This window comes from Phascolarctos cinereus, unplaced genomic scaffold (assembly GCF_003287225.1).
Source record: "Phascolarctos cinereus isolate Bilbo 61053 unplaced genomic scaffold, phaCin_HiC Scaffold_3;HRSCAF=262, whole genome shotgun sequence".
Lineage (NCBI taxonomy): Eukaryota > Metazoa > Chordata > Mammalia > Diprotodontia > Phascolarctidae > Phascolarctos > Phascolarctos cinereus.
Genome location: NW_027555736.1, coordinates 165,899,447 through 165,919,532, shown reverse-complemented (window position 1 = coordinate 165,919,532; position 20,086 = coordinate 165,899,447). Strand labels below are relative to the sequence as shown.

Genomic DNA, 20,086 nt, shown 5'->3' with positions numbered 1-20,086 from the left:
CAAGCAGAATTAAGAGAACAATATTTAAAATAATAACAAACTTATGGAGAAAAACAATGACTTTAGAACTCTGATCACTGCAATAACAAAGCTTAAGTCCAAAAGTATGAAGGTGAAACATGCCACTCTCCTCCTGATAGAGGTTATGAACTTAAAATGCAGAAAGAGACATACGTTTTAGGAAATAGTTATGTGAGGATTTGTTTTGTCAGATTATGTAGATTATGTATTGGAGGATTTGTTTTAAGGTGTTTTTTTAATTGCTTAATGTAGGGAAAGGAAGTGGTTGTGGGAGAGTAGGTTAATTTCTTAAAATCTTTGATACTTGAAATTTCTTTAAATTTAATTTAAAATATTTTTAAACAGATAATGTGTTACATCTTATTTTGTAAACATCCCAAGGGTCTTTGAGACTATTTACTGTCCACTGTTCGGCATGATTTCCAGGTGTTTAATTCAAAGTAATCACCTAGATTCTAGGCCCTAGAGTAATTTTATAATATATAGGCTGTTCTATCTTATCAGAGTTCTTAAGAAAGCTGAGCTTGAGAATGCTCTCTATAGATATATGTAATTACTTTAATTAATGTACCTGTGATAGATCTGATCCTAAACACAATAATACCTTTTTATCCTTCAATATGACTCCTATGCATTCAAGGTACATATAAGCCAGTTTTCAAGATAAAGCTTACTCACATAAAAAGGTAAGTAAACACACAAGATTACAAGGTAGTATATAATTAAGTGCTTAGTGAGTACAAGGCAATAAATACCAGATAAGCTTAGAGGAAGGACAGATCAATCTGTTTCTGTCAGGATAGGCTAGTATCAGAGGGGAGGTAGTAGGATTTGAAATAGGCAGAATTTGAAGAGGTAGGGAGTTATAGTGTATTTCAAATGCAAGAAGGAACTAAGTAATCGAAGACGTAGAATTTGGAAAGCAAATGACATACTTGGCTTGGGGTACCATGACTAGACTTGTTTGTTGAGAGCAGCAGATTCAAGGAAAAGAGCTAAGGCTCAAAAGATAGGTTGGGGCTACAATGTTCAGAGCTTTAAATTCCAGGAGAAGGAATTTGGACTTTATCCTAAAATCCTAGGGTAACAGGTTTTTGAAAAGGAGATTGATACAACAAAAATGCTATTCTAATAAGATTAATATGATCTATAGAAAGACATGGAGAAAAATTGCATAGGATAAAAGGTAGTACTCATGAAAATGAGATAAAAGATATCTGACTGCCAAGAAAAGATAGACTGGAGAAGGCAGAGACTAGAGGCCAAGGAACAAGTTAGGAGTCTCAGTATATGGCTCATCAAATCTGTAGATGACACAAAGCTGGGAGGGATAGCTAACATTTCTATGGATGACAGGATCCCTAAGGATCTTGACAGGCTAAGCATTGGGGTGAATCTAGTAAGGTGAAATTTAATAAAGTGTCAAATCTTGCAGTTGGGTACAAAAAAATCATTTCACATGTAAAAGATGAAGGTATAGTTAGACAACACTTATTCAGAAAAGGATTTGAGGGTTTTGGTAGACTTCAAATTCATTGAGTCATCAGATGATAAGACAGCCAAAAAAGCTAAAGTGATCTTGGGCCACATTAAGAGGGGCATAGCTTCCAGGAATGGGGAAGTGATAGTCCCATTGCCCTCATCAGACCTTATCTAGAGTTTTTGTGTTTAGTTTTGGATGCCATGGTTTACTATGAACATTGTTAAACAGGAGAATTTCCAGAGGAAGGGAACGAGGGCTTTAGAGTCTGTGCCTTTTAGTTGAAGATGCTGGGGATGTTTAGCCTAATGAGAAGATTCAGCTGTCTCCAAATATTTGAGGGTAAGTCATGTGGAAGAAGATTTGACTGGTTCTGTTTGACCCCAGAGGGAAGAATCAAGAGCAATGGGTAGAACATACCAGGATTCAAAGTCAGGTTTAATGTTAGAAAAAGCTTCCTAATAATTAGAGCTATGTAAAAGCAGACTGTGCTGTCCCATGACCATCTGTCAGGTATCCTATAATGAGGATTCCCTTTGTTTACAGAATGGACTAGCTGTCCACTTGAGATCCCCATGAACCATCAAATTATCTTATTCTGTGATCTAGATCCCAAGAATTAAGATATATAATTATTTATAGATAAGGGAGTTCTTGCACCAAAGAAATCACACAGTAATATATTGACTGTGACTTATCATCCTTGTCCTATTGAAGGTCTTAACTTTTTGGGGGGAGTGTAATGGATTCATTTTGCAGTCCAGCGAAGCCTATGAAATATTTCTTTTAAAATGTTCTTAAATGCATAAAATAAAATACATAGTTATCAAATACAGAAATACAGTTATCAAAATTTTTTTTTTAAGTTCAGGCCCCAGGTTAAGAACTGTTATCCCACAAAGTGATTGACCACACTGTTGATCATATAATCTAGAATATGGGGTGGAGACAAGCGGCACAACAGAGCTTCCTAACAAAGATCAAGACTTACATCCTGGGCAGCTAGGTAGCACAGTGGATAGAGATTTGGTCTTGGGAGTCAGGAGGACCTGCATTCAAAATCCAGCCTCAGACATTTCATACTTACTAGCTGTGTGACCCTGGGCAAGTCACTTAACCCCAATTGCCTCACCAAAAAACAAAACCCACTCTCTTTGGGATTTGCTATTTCCTCAAGTTGAAGTTGCTGTTTTTGGCCCCAAGTCCACTCCTAGAAGATAGACAATATGGCTTCATGGAAAGAACAGATTTCTAATCCATCCACCCAGCTGCCAAAGTACTATTTCTAAAGCACAGGTCTAATATCACATATCCAGTGGCTCCCTAATACTGCTGAGATCTAACACAAACTCCTCTGCTTGGCATTTAAACTCCTGCATCATCTAGCTCAATTATCTTCCCAGGCTGCTTATATATCACTCCCTATTACATAGTCTACTGTCCAACCAAATTGGACTTCATGCTATCATACATTCCATTTCCAACCTCCAAGTCTTCCCTTCATGCCTGGACTGTTTTTCCTCATCTCAGCCTCCTAAATTCCTTAGCTTCCTTCAAAGGTCAGGTCAAGCACCACCTCTAATGCTTTCTCCCCAACCCTAAATTACCTTGTATCCACTGAGAAAGGAATGTGTAATCCTCATATTAATCAATATGATATGTGGAATGAATATACTAATAATTTAGTTTTCTCAAGAGCTGCCTCTCCGGCTCAGGAGTCAGAGCTCACAATGCAGCTTAAGTTGATTAATCAAAACTCTGACAACACTCACAATCACTGGACCTTAAGTGAAGCGAATCAAAGATTGTAGAACCTGTTCCCATCACAGAACTTTGATTCTGTACCTTAGGGGAGATTTCAGAATTGTTGTATGGTGGGACTTATGGGTTTCTCCTGGGAAATCACTAAATGATTGTTTGTAACTCACTTTCTCCCCTTCTTCCCTGGTTGTGATTTAAGTATATAACCCTTGCTTTTACTTCAGCTAAGAGAACATTCCTCACTCTGAAGTTGATTAACTACTTGATTACTGGCAATCCCTCTCTAGGCCTACTCTGTGGGGCTCCGTGCATTCTCAGGTTAGAGACTGGCTCAGTAAAAATCCTGTTAACACCACTTACCTGTGCACATATCATCCTCCAAATAAAATATAAATTGATGAGGGGAGTTGTTTAATTTTTTTTAAATATTTTAATTTTTAAAATAATTGTCATTGTACCTCCAGCTCTCAGAACTAACCCTGGCACATATTTAATATCTTCTAATTTATCAAAGCAGTGACCACAATACTCCAGACATGTTCTAACTAAAGCACAGTACTTTGAGTCATCATTTCATTTCTGGAGGTTATAATTTTTTTCAGGTGTGTGTATATATATATACATATAGATATATTTTTAAACTATTTGAGGAACTTTGAACATATGCCTTACACAGCACTAGTCAACAAAACGGAAAGTAAAAGATAATGTTCTAAGTACTCAACAAAATATTACCTTTTCATCCTTATTTTATAGGATGAGATCACTATATTTTGTTGTAGTGTTATCTTTTTTTATACTTCTGGTATCTTTTATTTTTATGTTCTTTAGATGTCCCTCTATTTCCCTCTCCTCCACCCTCTGAGAGCTATCTCTGATAACATAGAATTTTTTATGGAAAAAAAAATTCAGCAAAGCATACATTGGGAAAAATCTGATGTCAAATGCAATTTTCCACATCCGTGTACTATGTCCCTCTTTCTCTGCAAAGAAGAGTGTTTTCATATCTCTTTTTTTTGGCAGAGCTAAGATCGTTCTTTATAATTTCAGAATATTCTTTTTATTATTGCGTAATTTATCTATTTACATTGTTGTAGTCATTATGTATTTTCACATAAGAACTTCCATGTTTCTCCACATTCACATTTGTTGTTTTCTAGAGCAGGATAATATTCCATGACATTCATGTATCACACACTCAACATTGTGATACACGAATATCACGGAATATTGTCCTGCTCTACGAAACAACAAATAAGTGAAAAGATTTCCCGTTAATCATGCCTCACTCATACTGTACTTGTGAAGCTATTGAGGTTTTTTTAAAATTTAAAGTAAACTACTATATTTTTCCCTTTTCAGTTGCATCTTAAGTTCTGCCCAAATGCTCCAGCCCTTCAAGACTTTTTGGATCTTGTCATTCAATGTGTTAGCTATCCTTTCCACCTCTGTGTCATCGGCAAATTTGATAAACACGCATCTATGGTTTTAAACATCAAATGGGTCATCGAGTCAGTCAATGGCATTTACTGAACACTTACAATGTGATGGCCATTGTGCAAAGATTGGGAGATAACAAAGAAGGCAAAATGCTGTCTCTCCTCTCAAGCAGCTGTTTAATGGTAGCAACGATATGCAAACAACTATGTCCTACCAAATTTACATGCAGGATAAATTGGGAGTAAAGTCAGAGGTATGGCACTAAGCTTATGGAACAAAACATTAGGAAGGGCTTCTTGTAGAAGGTGGACTTCATCTGCTACCTGAAGAAAGCCAGGGAAGCCAGGAGTACATGAGAGATAGCCTATGAAACCTCTCCAGCTGGAAGATTTCTTGCACTAAGGACACCAAGGAGGTAGTTCGAGTGGATCAAAGCCTACGTGGCAGGATCTAAGGTGTAGGAAGACTGGAAAGGTAGGAAGGGGCTTAGTTATGAAGGGCTTTGAAAGCCAAGTATTTGATCCTGGAGGTGATAGGGAGCCATTGGAGCTTATTTAATAGGGGGTGTCATGGGCAGACCTGAGTTTTAGAAAAATTACTTTCACAACTCAGTGAAATATGGATTGGAGTGGCAACGACTACCCCTTCTCATCACAAGACTGATGAAGGTAGAAAGAACAGAACTTGGCAACTGATCGGATCGGAGGTGTAAGAGAGAGGAAAGGGTCAGGGATGACGCCTAGCTTGCAAGCCTGGGTAAATGGGAGGATGACGGCAACCTCAATAGTAACAGGTAAATCAAGAGGAGGAAGAGTTTGAAAGGAAAGATACCTGAAGCGCTCCACTATTCTTCCTTCCTAGATGACACTGACTCTTTCTGTACGCCTGAATTTTCTTACACCACGGGGACGAGTTCTTTCTAAATCCCTGCTGATTTAGAGCCAAGATTGCTGCTCTATAGGCAGCGGGGATACTACATACAGGTGGAGCTGCAGCTTGCACTAGCATGCTCCACACTACCAACATCTTAAGGGACTTTAGTCCCAGACACTAAGGACTGCGCCTGAATAAAGCAGCCGCCACTAGGACCACGCAGGCTTGGGCCCGGCAGCATCCAGCAAACGAACGGGCAAAGAGGTTGTAAAGACTTGCCCACCTGGTGGAGTTATTGCGCATGCGCACCCCCTCCAGCCCTGTGGACCCTCCTACTGCGGTTTGCCGGCGTCTCAGAAGGGACTGGGGAGGTGTTCTAGACGTTCTAACGTCAGGAGCAAATTCTGCGGAGTATTCTGGGGAGAGTACGGTGGCTGTCGGAGGACAAAACTGCTCCGCTATGCATTCTAAGCCAGGTGCATCGTTTCGGGGTTTTCTTTCTTCTTGGTCTGGGTGTTAACAGCCATAAAACGGTCGCCTTAAATGAGACTACCATCCCATTTAAGTGGCCGACCGTAAAGTCAGCCGCTGCTCCCCAGCTTACCCACAGTTATCTCTTAGTCCTGCCCAGACCTTTACCCCGCCCCCCTAACTAACGGCCTAGGTCTGCCATGCTGCTCCGGGAGCTCAGGCGGCTCTTCCACGGTTCTTTCAGCTACGCCAGGCCGGGATGCAGGGAAGCTAGTAAAGATGGGAAAATGTGGCTGGGAAGGGGGAGCCCCCGGGACAGCAATTCCCTAGGGTGCGGCAGCTGCGACCGATCTGCCTCTCTGATATGGGTTAGAATCCGCCAGGCCTTCCTCAGAGCTTCCCGCAGATGCTTGCTGGGAAGGCCCAAGGCGCTCCCGTAGGCCCGTCCCGGTTCTGCTTCACCTGAGGGCCTTTTACACGGGGCACAGCTTCGGCCACATGGAGAGAGCGGGATTCAATGACTGGGGTCGCAAGTTGCCCGGCTAAAGAGCGCAGGGGCGCATCCATCCGCTCGCTCTAAGGGGGGGGAAGGAATGACCTGAAATTCGGAATGGGAGCCCAACAAAAAGAGTTTCCCACGTAGGACCAGCCCATTGGGGATGAAGAAAGGCCTTAAATCAAGGTTATGCGCAAGCCGCTCTGGGGCACCGCGCTCCTCTTAAACCAAACATTTTAAATCTCGTCTCCCCCTTCAGCTTGCCCGGATGGGCTCGTCCGGCTAGGGAGCCGGAGGCTTTCGGGGAAATTTGAATCTAGTTGGCTACGGGACTGAGTGAGTGACTTGCAGCCCCGCGCGTCCCTTCTGTTCTCTCTCCGCAGTCATGCCCTGCTCCGAAGCGATCCCCGCCGCCGCCTCCCCCAGCAAGCGGGCCCGGCCTGCGGAGCCCGAGGGCCCCGTGCGCCTCCGCTTCGCCCGCCTCTCGGAGCACGCCACGGCCCCCTCCAAGGGGTCGGCTCGGGCTGCCGGCTATGACCTGTACAGGTAGGTAGGTAGATAGGTGGGTGTGACAGAGTGAGGGGGGCGCCCGTCCGCTCACCCCATCGCGGGCGCGAGACTAGAACCCAGGAAAGGACCTCTCAGCCAGCTAGACCCACTCTCATTTAGCAAATGAGGAAACTAAGGCTCGGAGTGGGGGAGGCCACTTGTCACAAAGCCACTCGGGGGTCGTGGGTAGCAGAGGCTTCATTCGAACCCAAGTCCTCGGACTCCATCCTTATTCCTCCTTATACTCACCCCCAATCCCCACATGGCGAGGCCCTCCCTGCCTCTCAACCCAGTTTCCTGTCATCAAATTTTCGCGCCAATTCTGGGCGCTCAATTGCCGGCTGGGGTTTCCCTGCCCGCTAGTTAGAGGCAGTGTCCCAAAAGTCTTAGTGCCGTTTTAAGCCATTAAAGCTTAAAATGTAATACTTAATAGCTTAAAATGATTAAGCTGTCAACGCTTGCAAGGGCAGTAAGACTTTTGGGACACCCCGGTATTATAGACTCACCGACTAGTAACGATAGTAATAATAATCATGGTAGCTAATATTTATATAGCACACATAATGTGAAGCGATTTACAATTATCCTGTTTGTTCCTCATAACAATCCTGTTATCCTTGTTTTACAAAATGAGGAAACTGAGACAAACCGCTTAAGTGACTTGCCTAGGGTCGCACAGAGGCAGAATTTAAACTGGTTTTCCCAACTCTCCATCCTGTCTCTTCGATGTCTCCGGAAAAAAATCATCTTAGTCTCCCCTGGCCTTCCCCCTTCCCATTTTATGGATAAGGAGAGGTGAGGCTACTTGCCCAGAGTCAAGCAACTTGAGGCTACGCCGTTGTTAAACCTAGTGGAAAGTCTGGTGTTTGTAAATATGAGGAGATTTAACAGGCTGGCTGAAAATATGACAACAATTAAAACTTTTTTTTATGAATTCTGCAGCTGTGTTACTTTAGGCAAGTCATCTAACCTCAAAGGGCCTGGGAAGTTTCCTGAGGGGATATATATACATATCACTGTTCCTCTTCCTAAGGAATATTAAGTTTTGTTAAGCTATTCTCTGAACTTCACCTTTTTTGCCATGCATTTAGGAAGCTATCTCCCATGTCCTGAGTGCACTCTTCATCCCTACCTATTTAGTCTTCTTAAAGGCTCATCTCAAGGTGCCACCTCCTTTACAAACCTTTCTATGTCCTTTTCAGTTAGCCCTTTAATTTTCTTAGAGCACTTTCTTACCATTATCACATTTTACCTCCTATTAGTCTTATTTGTGTACTTATATCTCCTCTGGTAGACATAAACTCTTTGAGGGCAGGCAGTATAATTTTTTTTTTCATTGTAGCCCATGCTGCCTTATACTGGCAGCACTTAATAAACATTTATTGAATTGAAGGGAAAAAGAGTGTCCAAAATACTAAGAGACAAGAGAGACGCACTCAAGATAATCCTAAGTACTCCTAAAATGACCTGTGGCAAAACCTTTTTTTTTTGTCAGAGGATGCTTAAACTCCATAAAATATCTCAGATAGATTCATTATAGTTAAACCCTGTCCAAGTAATCCTAACATTACAATTAATTGAAACTTTATTTAAAAAAAAAGGCAAAGGAAAGGCTAAAATTGGGGATCCAGAATTCAACCTTAGACCACCCATTAATGCTTTTATTTGGAAGATAGCTTAGCACAGTTCACACTACTTCCACCACTGTAGATCGAAATCCTCTTTACAACTTAATAGATGGTCTTTAAGAGTTGCCACCTGAAACTTTCATCATCTTGTAGCCAGATCTCCTGTTGAGCCTCTCTGAAATTAGCTACACTCACCCTCAGCACAGATGACCAAAACCATAGCCAAAACTTTTCCAGCTGTGAAGGATCTGCTGGAGTTTGACTTTAGTCCGTAAGACTAAAGGGTCATTTCTATGACACAGTGAGACATCAAAGTAGAACTTCAAGTGCAGGTTTTTAGTTGGCTTTAGTACAGGTAGAGGTATAGAATTGTAATCTTTGAGAAGCCTTATAGTGTTCTTCAGAAAAGAAAAGGGGAAAAACCTATGAATCTTGGAGCTCTTTGGGATGAACCATAGTGTAATCCCCTTTTAATAGCTGCGCTAAGAAAGCAGTGAAGTGATTTGCCTAAGATCACATAAGGTAGGCCACTGTAGCAATTTACCCATCCAGGGCCATTAAATACACAATAGTTTAACTAGTGAATACACTGTAATTTACTCCCTAGCTTACTATTAGGGTCAAGCTATTTACAAAACTTAGCATAACAAAGCATTAGCCCTTTTTCCTACTACTCTTGGTCTCTTCTTCTTTCTTGACTCATCACTTTTTCAGCCTATCCCCATCTTTCTTCCTTTTATTTTCATCTCAGTGAAATAAGGTGCCTTTCCAAGGCCTACCCCCTCTAATCTGTTCTCTTGACCTTCATACCTTTCCAGTATAGGGTATGTTGTAGAATTAAGTCATCTCAAACTATGTCAGCAAAAGGACTAGGAAACATTGTTATGAGATAGTTATACCTGCCCTTAGGCTTCATGGGAATTTTGTGTAGATAAATTGTAAAATTAGTGATTTGTACATTTATTTTGAAGAATAAATATAGAGATCTAAGTTGGTATAGGAACTATTGAGAAAATCCATTGTTCAGCTTAAACATTTCTAATAATCCAATACTTTGTTAATAGAAAATTTAAATTATAAAAATCTGTTTTATAATTTACTTTATTTTGTTTGGTAATTTCTATAGTGCCTATGATTATACAATACCAGCCATGGAGAAAGCCCTTGTGAAAACAGACATTCAGATTTCTCTCCCTCGTGGGTGTTATGGTAGAGTTGGTAAGTGATTAAGTGACTTGGTAGCTTACCTTACTTTGTGTTTGAAATAAACAGGAACTTATTCTTCATTTTCATTTTATCATATGATTATGCATTTTTGGAAAGTTGAGGGAAATTATTCAACATGATTTCTAATCAAGGATGGATTAGATAAAGGACAACAGATGCAACCCATTTGTAAGTTTCCATCTCCCTTTGCTTTTACTATGAAAGTATGGTGAGGCACTTTTGCCATTAATTGCTGGCATATTCCCGGGAAATGCCACAGTGGTTAAAGCTGGAAAAATTATATGCACTGTGCATATGTAGGGGGAGCAAAATTTCAGTGTTGCATTATATTCCCACCTCTTTGCTATATTCTACAGGTTAGGAAAGGTATACTGTTAACTAGACTAAATATCCAACTTCATTAACAGTTGGAATAATTGCAAATATTAGAATATTTTTGCAGTATATAGGAGAAGTCATGAAAAAGTCTTCTAAAAATCTTTTGATGTCATAGATGAACCTGATAATCTTAATGTCATCAAGTAAAGAGCTTTACCTAAGTGAATGCAGGAACACAACCTACACTGGCTGGCTATTGGTTCGTGAACCTAATTCAAGACATTAACTGGTTAATAAAACCCCAGATGATTCAGGGTTTTTGCTCTCCCTAGAATTCTCACTTTTAACAATTAAAATTCCCTGTTTCACTCCTGGTGATTTTTCTAATATTTCAGAATATTAGAATTTTTTTTTCAGAATAGGTATTTTCTTTCTGCCCCAAATGACAGGACAACTTGAGTGTGCCTGTCTCCGTATACAGTACGGTACAAAAAGCATCTTTAAATAATGTTGTTTTCCAATAAGGTTTTGTTTTAAAACAGCCTCGGAAATAACACTTCCAAAAGCCATTATAAACTCTAGAAAATATCTCTTCATCATCAACCTTTTCTCTCAGTAGCTACACCATTTAGAGGAGGTGATACCAAAACTTATTCAAGTAGAGAGAAAGTCAGATAGTCCTGACTGGTGAAAATCAAGAACTGTTGGAAAAACAAAGCTCAGCTCTCAAAGTAAAAATCACCTGGGCCTTGTATGCCACCAAGTTTGCTTATGTGATAAAAAGAGCTGACCCAACAAGATAAGAGGAGAGAACAAAACCCCTACTGCTTCTCTCCTTGAGTTGATGACTTTAGAACCCTCAAGAGAAGCAGGTATACCCCAGTATCACAACATTAATTCATTTAATGTAGTGGCTGCAAACAAATAAATTCTAATTTCAAGGAAATTTGTTTTATATGAAATTTATATGTAATACTTGTGATTATTAATTAGATGGTGAAATCTCAAATCAGCTAGAACTCTTAAGAAGATATTCATCTTGATTAAATGAATTTTAGGTTAACCAGGTTTCATTTCTTGTAAATTTCTGTAAATGTCTACTTTCCCTGTCTTAGTAAGTGTAGTGAATACAAATTGTCATCGTGTTATTACGATGAAATTAAAGTTATTCTAGATTTAGAAAGTATAGGAAATAAAGTTGAATCAAAAGTGGCAAGATTTGCAAGTAAGACTAGATTGTGTCAAAACTTTAAATACATATATATTTTTTTTTTTTGGTTAAGCTCCACGATCTGGCTTGGCTGCAAAACATTTCATAGATGTGGGAGGTAAGATATTTACTTCTTATTTCAGTCTTATATTTGTAAAAAAAAATTTTCTTTCCCAAAAAAAGTGAAATTCAAATGGTAGCTTATGTTTTGAATCCTATTAGAAGATTAAATGAATTGTTATGTTGTGCATTATAATTCATTACCATGCCATCCAAATTTAATAAGTTCCTGTTAAAGGAATGGGCAACAATAACTCGTGTTTTTGTGTACTGTTTAGTCTCACCATAAAAAATGAAATATTTCACTAGCAGGTGAAGTTGCCCATGTAAAAATTTCTGAGTCAGTCACCTTATGTTATTGGGGGAAGCCAGCTTTGGCTGTTAGTTCCTCTGCTCCCAAAACAAACAGACTAAAAAAGTAGGAAAAGAAGGAACTATCAAAAAACCTTTCTAGAGAGATCTTTTTCTGTGGGTCAGCATAGTTAAGGTTCTGATCGGGGGAAAAAGGAACCAAGGATGACAGTTATTTCATTCCCACTTTGAAAACCTCAAAAGTAATGTATGTAAACAGAGAGAGTCAAAAAGATTCTTAGAGTAGTAAATGTTCACAATCCTGTATAAAGCTATACCAAGAACTGTGCATATGTCTGTAAACCAGCAAGCATTTATTAACACCACCTGCGTACTAGGCACGAGAGGCAAAATAATGAGAAGTGAGACAATCTCTGTCCTCAAAGAACTTATGTTCTATTGGAGGAAGCACTGTGTACACGGAAGCAAATACATTTAACCCAAATCTGATGACCTAACAGGTTAGTCCACACACCTGGTTATTATGTTTGATTCTGGGTGCCATATTTAAAAGCAGATATCTACAGACGTGTGTGTGTCTGTGAAAGAATGGCTGGACTGGCTGTGAGTCTGAAAATGTGTCATGTAAGGAGTGGATAAGGAAGTCAAGGACACTCAACCTGAAGAGAAGACTCCTTAGAAGAAATAGCTTCACTTCTTTGAAGGCCATCATGAGGAGGGCACTATTTGGGAAGAGTAACAAAAGAGGACCTGAAAAGGTCTACAGAAAACAAGGAACTGCTTTCCCCACTTCTCAGTGTTCTCCAGATGCCTTTTGACTAGACTAGTCACATCATTGTGGGAAGCTCATATGGATGACTCTTGTGGCCAACGCATATCCAGCACCTGCTCTGCTACCTAACAGTCTTAGATGCCTGGATGCCAAGGGGTTAAGTGACCTGCCTGGAACTCCATCACCATTATGTGGCACAGGAAGGACTTGAATCCAGATTTTCCTGACTCCTGGCCTCCTCTCTGCTAAACTTCTGTCTGACATCTTGTTTTTTCACAGAATAACAAGCATTTGCTATGTGCTATGTACTGTCCTAAATGCTAGGAGTGAAAAAACAGAAATTCCCTGCCCTTGAGGAACTTACATTCTCATGGGAGAAGACAGTTTTAAAAGGAATCTGAGAAGGGTGTGGGACATAAGGAGGAAGGAAAGTACCCTTGCAGGGGGCATGGTAGAGAAAATTTGGAAAGTCAAATAGAGGCCACAAAAGAATGAAGATATTGTCAGCCTGAGCATTTTCCTTAAACTAGACGCTCTGGGAGTAATTGGCCAATCAGAGGAGGGGGCTGCGGGGTGTACTTCCAATGTCAGAAGACTGCTGTGGCACAGTAAAGAAAGTCCAAAGAGTCAGAAGTAGAGCCCATTTGTAATTCTTACCAGGGAAGAATGATTTCATCCTCAGTCATCTGGAACCAAAACTGAATATTAAATTAATCTTAATTCTGATGGCTCTTAGTGTTTTCATTTATATTGCCATGATCATTATGTATATTCACTTGATTCAGCTTTCTTTTCTCTGTATCAGTTTATGTAAGTCTTCAAATGAGACTCACACCCAACCCCTTCTCTTATATTGGAGAACTGCACTGTACACATTACACATTGATGTCCCCTCAAGCACCGTGGCTCCTAGTACATCAACATCATATCTCATGACCTACGCCTTCCCTTCACCTCAACTATACACCCAGTTGGCCATACCTTGCTCTTACAATCCACAAGGGTTCTACTTCCATGAACCAGAACTCTGGAATTCATCTGTCTGACCATCACCTCCTATCCTTTCCCTTCTTCTCTGCTTCACCTCCCCTAAATTTATTTTTTTATTGCAAATTTAGCAGTCAACAGCAAACACAAACGTTGTGGTATACAAAGACCAAGAAAAAAGAACTGAGACTCCTGATATATGTTTTTAAATAAAATTTCACAAGCTAGGGGCAGAATTGCTCTATTTGTGATCCCTTCTGTACTGTTAGGAGAAGGGAATCGGGTGTGCATGCATTTAAAAAATATTTTACTGATGATCTTTTTTTTAGCTCCAAAATTAGACACTTCCCTGACCTCCTACCCAAAAAAAGAGGTTCTCTCTTATAACAAATATGTATAGTCAAATAAGAAAACTATCAACATATGTCTTGGTATATTATGGGCTGCAGTTTGTAAACTTCTGATGACTTTTTCGCTCTTAGCCAAGATTAGGTTTCTGGCTTCTGAAGGATGATTTTTAGGGTTTTTTTTAGATTTTAATTTTGTATGGCTTTGTTTTCTTGAAAGGTCCCCTTGCTGGTAATCCTGCTGTCCCTTATTTAAATGCTTTGTTAAAGAGTTAGTATGAAACAGATAAATACAGCCAAATAAAATAAAGTAAGGTGTTGTACAATGCCATGCCCAAGAGTCCTGCAAATAGCAGTGCCCACCTAACCAGTGGTCCTGCTTCCTTAGTGCCCATAGGCATCATTCAAGGGAACAATACTTGTGGATAAGGGGCTGGTCATCCCCACGAAGTGCACTCACTGTGCAGGCAGCCATGCCTTATTTGAAGCAGTAAAGCAGCCTGAGGAAAGGGATAAGAAGTTTGTAACTGTTGAGACACCAGTGCAACCACCTCCCTTCATCTGGGGACAGCTCTTGGATCCTGAGCCCAAGGGACCCAGAAATAGCACCATTCCGCTGGTGCTGTATCCAGTCCAGCCCCGAACCCCTTATCCAGGGAATCAACCCTTACAGAGATACAACCTGGAAGCTGCTTCTACAGAGAAAATTTCTGGCACTGTCAAATGGTTCAACATCACAAATATGATTTTATCAGTGGAAATGACAGGAAAGAAGATGCATTACCATCTGGTGCTATATCCTAAGGACCGTGGGGCCTTCCTATCTAACTTGCAGTTGAAGCATCCTATAGGTGTTTCCAAAGTGTTTTGAATGTAAGTGCTTAATAAATTTTCTTGGCTCTGGGACAAAACACAGACTCCTCCATCATTTAAAGCCCTTTGCAATCTGGTTTTAACCTGTCTTTTTAAACTGATTTTTTTTGGTACACCACTTTCTAGCCAGACTTGCCTGTTTGTTCTTGTATGTGATATCCCATTGCTCACATCCATGCTTTTGCTCAAGCTGCCCTCTCCTCTGCCAAATACCCTAAGAGTGTACAGAAAGACATGATTTTGCCTGTCTGAAAAATATTCCCTTGGATCTGGCTTCTGTCCTTTCATAGCTCAACCCAGCTGATAAAGTGACATTTCTCATGATGTCACTAGGTGGTGGTGTGGGATAATACTTGGATTCCGCAGCCGCTCTGCTGCCTCTTAATTTCATAGCTTTTCAGATCTGGAAGGAACATGAATGATCATCAGTCCAACCTCATTTTTATGTAAGAAGGCTCTGAGGCCCAGAAAGTTTAAGTCACACTTACATGTGACTTCACTAAAGTCACATATAAGGAAGCTGGAACTCATAGCCGTGTCCTCAGACTTGTACTGTCATGCTCTTCCCCTGTACCATGCTGAGCTCTTTAATATTGTGACTTACAGTTTAAAGATCCTGTGCTTTATATAATATTTTTTCCAGGCATGGTTTTTTAACATTTTGTTGTGGTTATAGTCCTGGTAATTTAAGACTGGCCTAGGTATATATTCTCTATTTGAAAACAAATTTATGTTGAAATTTGAATATTTTTTTCATAACCATTATTTACTGTGCTTAAAACAAAAGACCTAAAAAGCACTGAACCAAAAGAAATGGAAAACTAGCCCAATAGTTGGTATATGTTGTTCATAAAACTGTGGTGTGTTCTTGGATCTGTTGTAACGTAAAAATGTCTCGTAGGCACAGGTTTATCATAGCTGGCAAAACATTTTATTTCCTAAGAAGGATGTTGTTAGAATCCCAGGCTGTAAATAAGGGTCAGAGGAAAAAGTTGAGTATGCAGGATTCTGTTCAGAATGCACATCTGGTAGGTGTGGATGGTTTTAACTGAAATAGGTTTCCAACAAATGACATGCCAGAGCTTTGACACAGTCAAATTTTGCCTGGAGTCAGTTATTCCGTCTGCCAGTTCCAATGCATGATTTTTCCAATGATAACTTCAAGACACATTTTGCTTTCTCATGAAGAGAAAGAAATGTCCTTTTGCTTACATAGGAAATTATGTTCCCATGTTTTTCTTGAATAGTCTGTTCTATGTTAGGTGTAAAATGAATCCTAAATTTCTGAAATTTGTAGAAGTTGGTTTGCTAATAAAGTATACATGAAGGCCTTTATTTTCTTGTATTTCAATTGTCTTTAAGCTTTTCTCATCCGTAGTTTTCATAGCTTTTAAAATACATCTTGAAAAATAAAATAAAATACATCTTGAAATGCATTAATGGCTTTTCTTTCACAAGTTTATACCTTAAACAGTGCTTCTTAAACTGTCTGACCCACAGTTTAAGAAGAGCTGAAGGGGTCAAAAGTGGAAAAAGTTTAAGAAGCCCTGCTAGAGCATCTGAACCATATATCAGTGTTTCTGGGTAAACACCTGACTGCTAGAATAGAATACAGTGATACCCAGTCATATTGGTGAGCCAAGCAAAGCTACTTTAAAGATACCAGAAAAGACCTCCCCCAGCTTGGCAAACTTAGCTTTACCTAAATCATTCTAGACAGGTGGATATTGATTCCATTCTAAAAAATCTCCAGGGAAAGAAATTCCACAACCTTCTCTACTAATTTGTTCCAGTGTTTAACAACATATAACACTGAATAATTTATTCCTTAAATCTAACCTAAATCCCTATTTAAGCCTAAAACCATTTCTACTTAGGTATTCAAAGTTAAGATGGAGAACAGCTGGTCCCACCTTTCATAGCATAACTTTCTTCAAGGATGTGAAGGATTAAGTCAACCTCCTTCAACAGGATGTGGGAAGAGAAAACATGATTCAGCATTATGTGACCTGGCCCACTTTTTGTTACTGTTAAATTGAGAAAAGTTTACAACCTCTCCCTGTATCATCTAGTCTAGAAGTAGAATTCCTGCAATACTTGGTCCAGGCATTCCAATTTTATGCCTACCTTTGTCTACCATTTTGTTGAAATATAGCTATGCTTAACCTATGTAAATAAATACCTCACTAGAAAAATTCTGAGGTAATGACACATTTTTTAAATGAAATCTCTGGGGACATTTTGAAAGGCAAATTTTGTCAGTGAATTACTGAAAGGTTAAAATGTGTTCGTGCAGGACTCCCATTTTATTTGACCTCATTGAAAAATCATATTTTTTGAGTACTCAGTATTGGAAGTACTCAGAAATAGACTGAGTAATCCTCATTCTTTTTTTTTCTCACCCCATTTTCTTAATTTGATATAATTATAGACTTAAAATGAAGAATGAGGAATTGTCTTTGTCCAAAAAAGTCAGTAGCAAGTTTGTAGCAGATATTCAAATAACTCTAACTTCAGCATCCATCTAAGAATGTTCTTGCCAGCTTAGATGCATGGAACTTTTCTTTAAGGATTCTAAGGGGAAAAAAGGAGAAATAGGGGATGGGTCACAGGTGAAAACAATATACCATCAGCTCTGCTATAAGGCTTTGAAACCAAAACACAATTTTCTCTTAGTCCTCAAGAAAAGTGAGAGCCAGATTGAAAGAGGGGGCAACCCAGCTAACGTATGATATTCAGAGGTTCTGCCATCTATTTTCAACGGAGTGGAAGTAGGAAAGAGTTGATTTGCATAACTGGATGAAAAAACTGGATAGTTTACCAGGTGCTTCTGAGCTAGACCTCTACATTTTTGTTTGAAATATTGTAAATTTCTATATGTCATGCAGATCCATATTCATTTTTAAGTATAGAAATATTTAGAGCCATTCATGAATCATCTTTATGTTATCTGTAATTTCTTAAACATAGGGAACTATTTTCACCAATATTGATCAATCTATCTATAATTTAGTAGATGAATCTTAGGGAGTTGCGTGAGACATATAAAGGTTTAATGACTTGCCCCAGGTCATGTAGCTGGTAAATGTAAGAGGCCAGATATTAACCCAGGTTTCCTGAGCTCTGAAATTTAGAACTCAATCCACTATTCTAGGCTGCCTCTAGAGTTTTTCATACTTCTTTGGTATAGATAATTAAGGGTAGATGGCAATAACTACCAAAGACTTTGTGTTTCATTAATTTAATATGTCTTCCTATAGCTGGTGTCATAGATGAAGATTACAGAGGAAATGTTGGTGTTGTACTATTTAACTTTGGAAAAGAAACATTTGAAGGTAAGCTAATAATGTAATTTACTACAATTGCTAAACTTGGTGTTTTTCTGAACTACATATTTATAATACAGTCTTTTTATTTAAAGTGAAAAAAGGTGACCGGATTGCGCAGCTAATTTGTGAACGGGTTTTTTATCCAGAACTTGAAGAAGTCCAAGTAAGTAATTATAATGAAGCCATTGAGGGGAGCCATTCTGTAGTGTAGGTGGGAGTTGTTTCTTTATTAGTATGCTGTTAGGACATAGAAGATACAGCTACTTTTTAAAGAAGGTGGTGAGTAAATCACAATTCTTTTAACAGAGAAGTGTAGTTCTGTGTAAAAGTCCTTGTATAGAATGAATAAAATTATTTTTCCATTAGATTCACAATCCTAACAATAAATGACAAATTAGAAGTGAAAGTGAAGTTTTAAGATTTAGTAAATGCTAAACTGAAGGTCTATTCCTTTAACCTGCTAGAAGATGACTGTGGAATAATGCAAAGAATGCTGGAGTTTGGGCCAAAGGACCTGGATTTGCTCTCTACTACTCTGAGTTACTTCTCTCTGGCTCTCAGATTTCTCATCTGCAAAATGGGGTCAGAAAGAGGTTTGGACAAGATGATCTCCTGGGTCCCTTCTAGCTCTGTATTCGGTGACTTTAAGATAAACTTTAAAAGGAATTCTTTAAATCTCCATAAGGTCTTTGCAATATAGCTTTCATATTAACTTTTCCTCAGAAGCTAATTTTTAATTCTCTAATTCATTAAAGCCTTAATATGCTTTTGAATCAACTTTTAGAAAATACTTGTATTTACTGTGGCTAAATCATGCATCTATGTTTTACCGTTTTTTTCATTCTACTTTCTGTCATCTCCCTTAAGAAAGATATGCTGATCATAAGGCAAGAGTTTGTGAAGAAAAAGCCTTCAAAATTTAGGAGTCTGGGAGAAAAGAGACTTTGACATTAACTTACTAGTTGACACTTTTTTTCTTTTTCAGGGCTTAGATGACACTGAACGTGGCTCAGGAGGTTTTGGTTCAACTGGTCAGAACTAACACTCTATAAAGAGTAGATAGAGCAGCTTTCCCCTGAAACAGTTAATAAAATGAATTTCCACTTATGGTGTGTATGTGTGTTTTTATTTAATTTAAATTTTTTGGTTACATTTTCAGTTCCAAACTGCCTTCCTCCATCCCTTCTCACCCTACACTAGAGAAGGCCACCATTTGACACAGATTTATAAATATATGTAAAGCCGTACTATGCATACTTCTATTTATTGGTTCTTTCTCTGGGAGTGGATAACATCTTCCTTCATAGGTCCTTTATAGTTGCTTTGAGTATTTATAGTATTCAGCATAACTTCTTGTTCTCAATTATTCTTTGAACACTGTTGCTGTTACTGTATACAACGTTCTGATTAGAAGAACTGATAAAAACATACAGAATGATTATGTGTGTGTGTTTCTAACAGCAGTCATCTCTGGGGAGGGGAAGAAAAAAGGAAAAAAAAATTAAATAACTTTATTATATATTTAAAAGGAATAGCAAGTTGTATATAATAGATTTGAAGTTTCCTGTGCAATCATCTTTTTAAAAAATTATATTGTTATGGAAATGATTGTTTTATTCCATAAATTTAAAATAAAATTAAAAAATTTTTAAAGACTTCTTTTACACTCTTAAAATTTATTAATGATTGCTTCCTGAACCCTCCAGTGTCCCCGGACCATATTTCGAGAAACACTGTTCTACATGAACTGGCCTGCTAGCCGTTCCTTGACCTTGGCATCCCGTCCCCCCACCTGTGCATACACAGGCAGTCCTTCATGCCTGAAATGCCTCTCTGCTTCCGCCTCTTAGAATCAATAGCCTGCTTTTATACTCAAGTCAGGGGCCACCACATCCATGAAGCTTTTCTTGATCCTCAATTTTTAGTGTATTC

At 38.9% G+C, this 20,086-nt stretch overlaps 1 protein-coding gene across 3 annotated transcripts; it reads left to right on the top strand.

The window, feature by feature from the left end:
• Positions 1-5,942: 5,942 nt before the first annotated feature.
• DUT (deoxyuridine triphosphatase) lies at positions 5,943-19,261 on the top strand. 3 transcript variants are annotated; one of them, XM_020976625.2, is made up of 7 exons: positions 5,943-6,051; positions 6,926-7,088; positions 9,846-9,937; positions 11,548-11,592; positions 18,086-18,160; positions 18,247-18,317; positions 19,140-19,261. In XM_020976625.2, the coding sequence occupies exons 1-7, from the start codon at positions 6,036-6,038 to the stop codon at positions 19,194-19,196; spliced, it is 519 nt and encodes a 172-aa protein (XP_020832284.1). In that variant the 5' UTR covers positions 5,943-6,035; the 3' UTR covers positions 19,197-19,261. The 3 variants fall into 3 exon arrangements, with proteins under 3 accessions (XP_020832284.1, XP_020832332.1, XP_020832382.1); XM_020976673.2 differs by lacking the exon at positions 5,943-6,051 and adding an exon at positions 6,092-6,319; XM_020976723.2 differs by lacking the exon at positions 5,943-6,051 and adding an exon at positions 6,302-6,319 and having other exon boundaries at positions 6,802-7,088.
• The last annotated feature ends 825 nt before the right edge of the window (positions 19,262-20,086 follow it).

Coding starts and splice junctions, on each gene's coding strand:
- DUT (XM_020976673.2), top strand. CDS start 6,247: ATGCTGCTCCGGGAGCTCAGGCGGCTCTTCCACGGTTCTTTCAGCTAC. Junction 6,320..6,925: donor GCCGGGATGCAGGGAAGCTA/GTAAAGATGGGA, acceptor CTCTCTCCGCAG/TCATGCCCTGCTCCGAAGCG. Junction 18,318..19,139: donor CAGAACTTGAAGAAGTCCAA/GTAAGTAATTAT, acceptor TTTCTTTTTCAG/GGCTTAGATGACACTGAACG.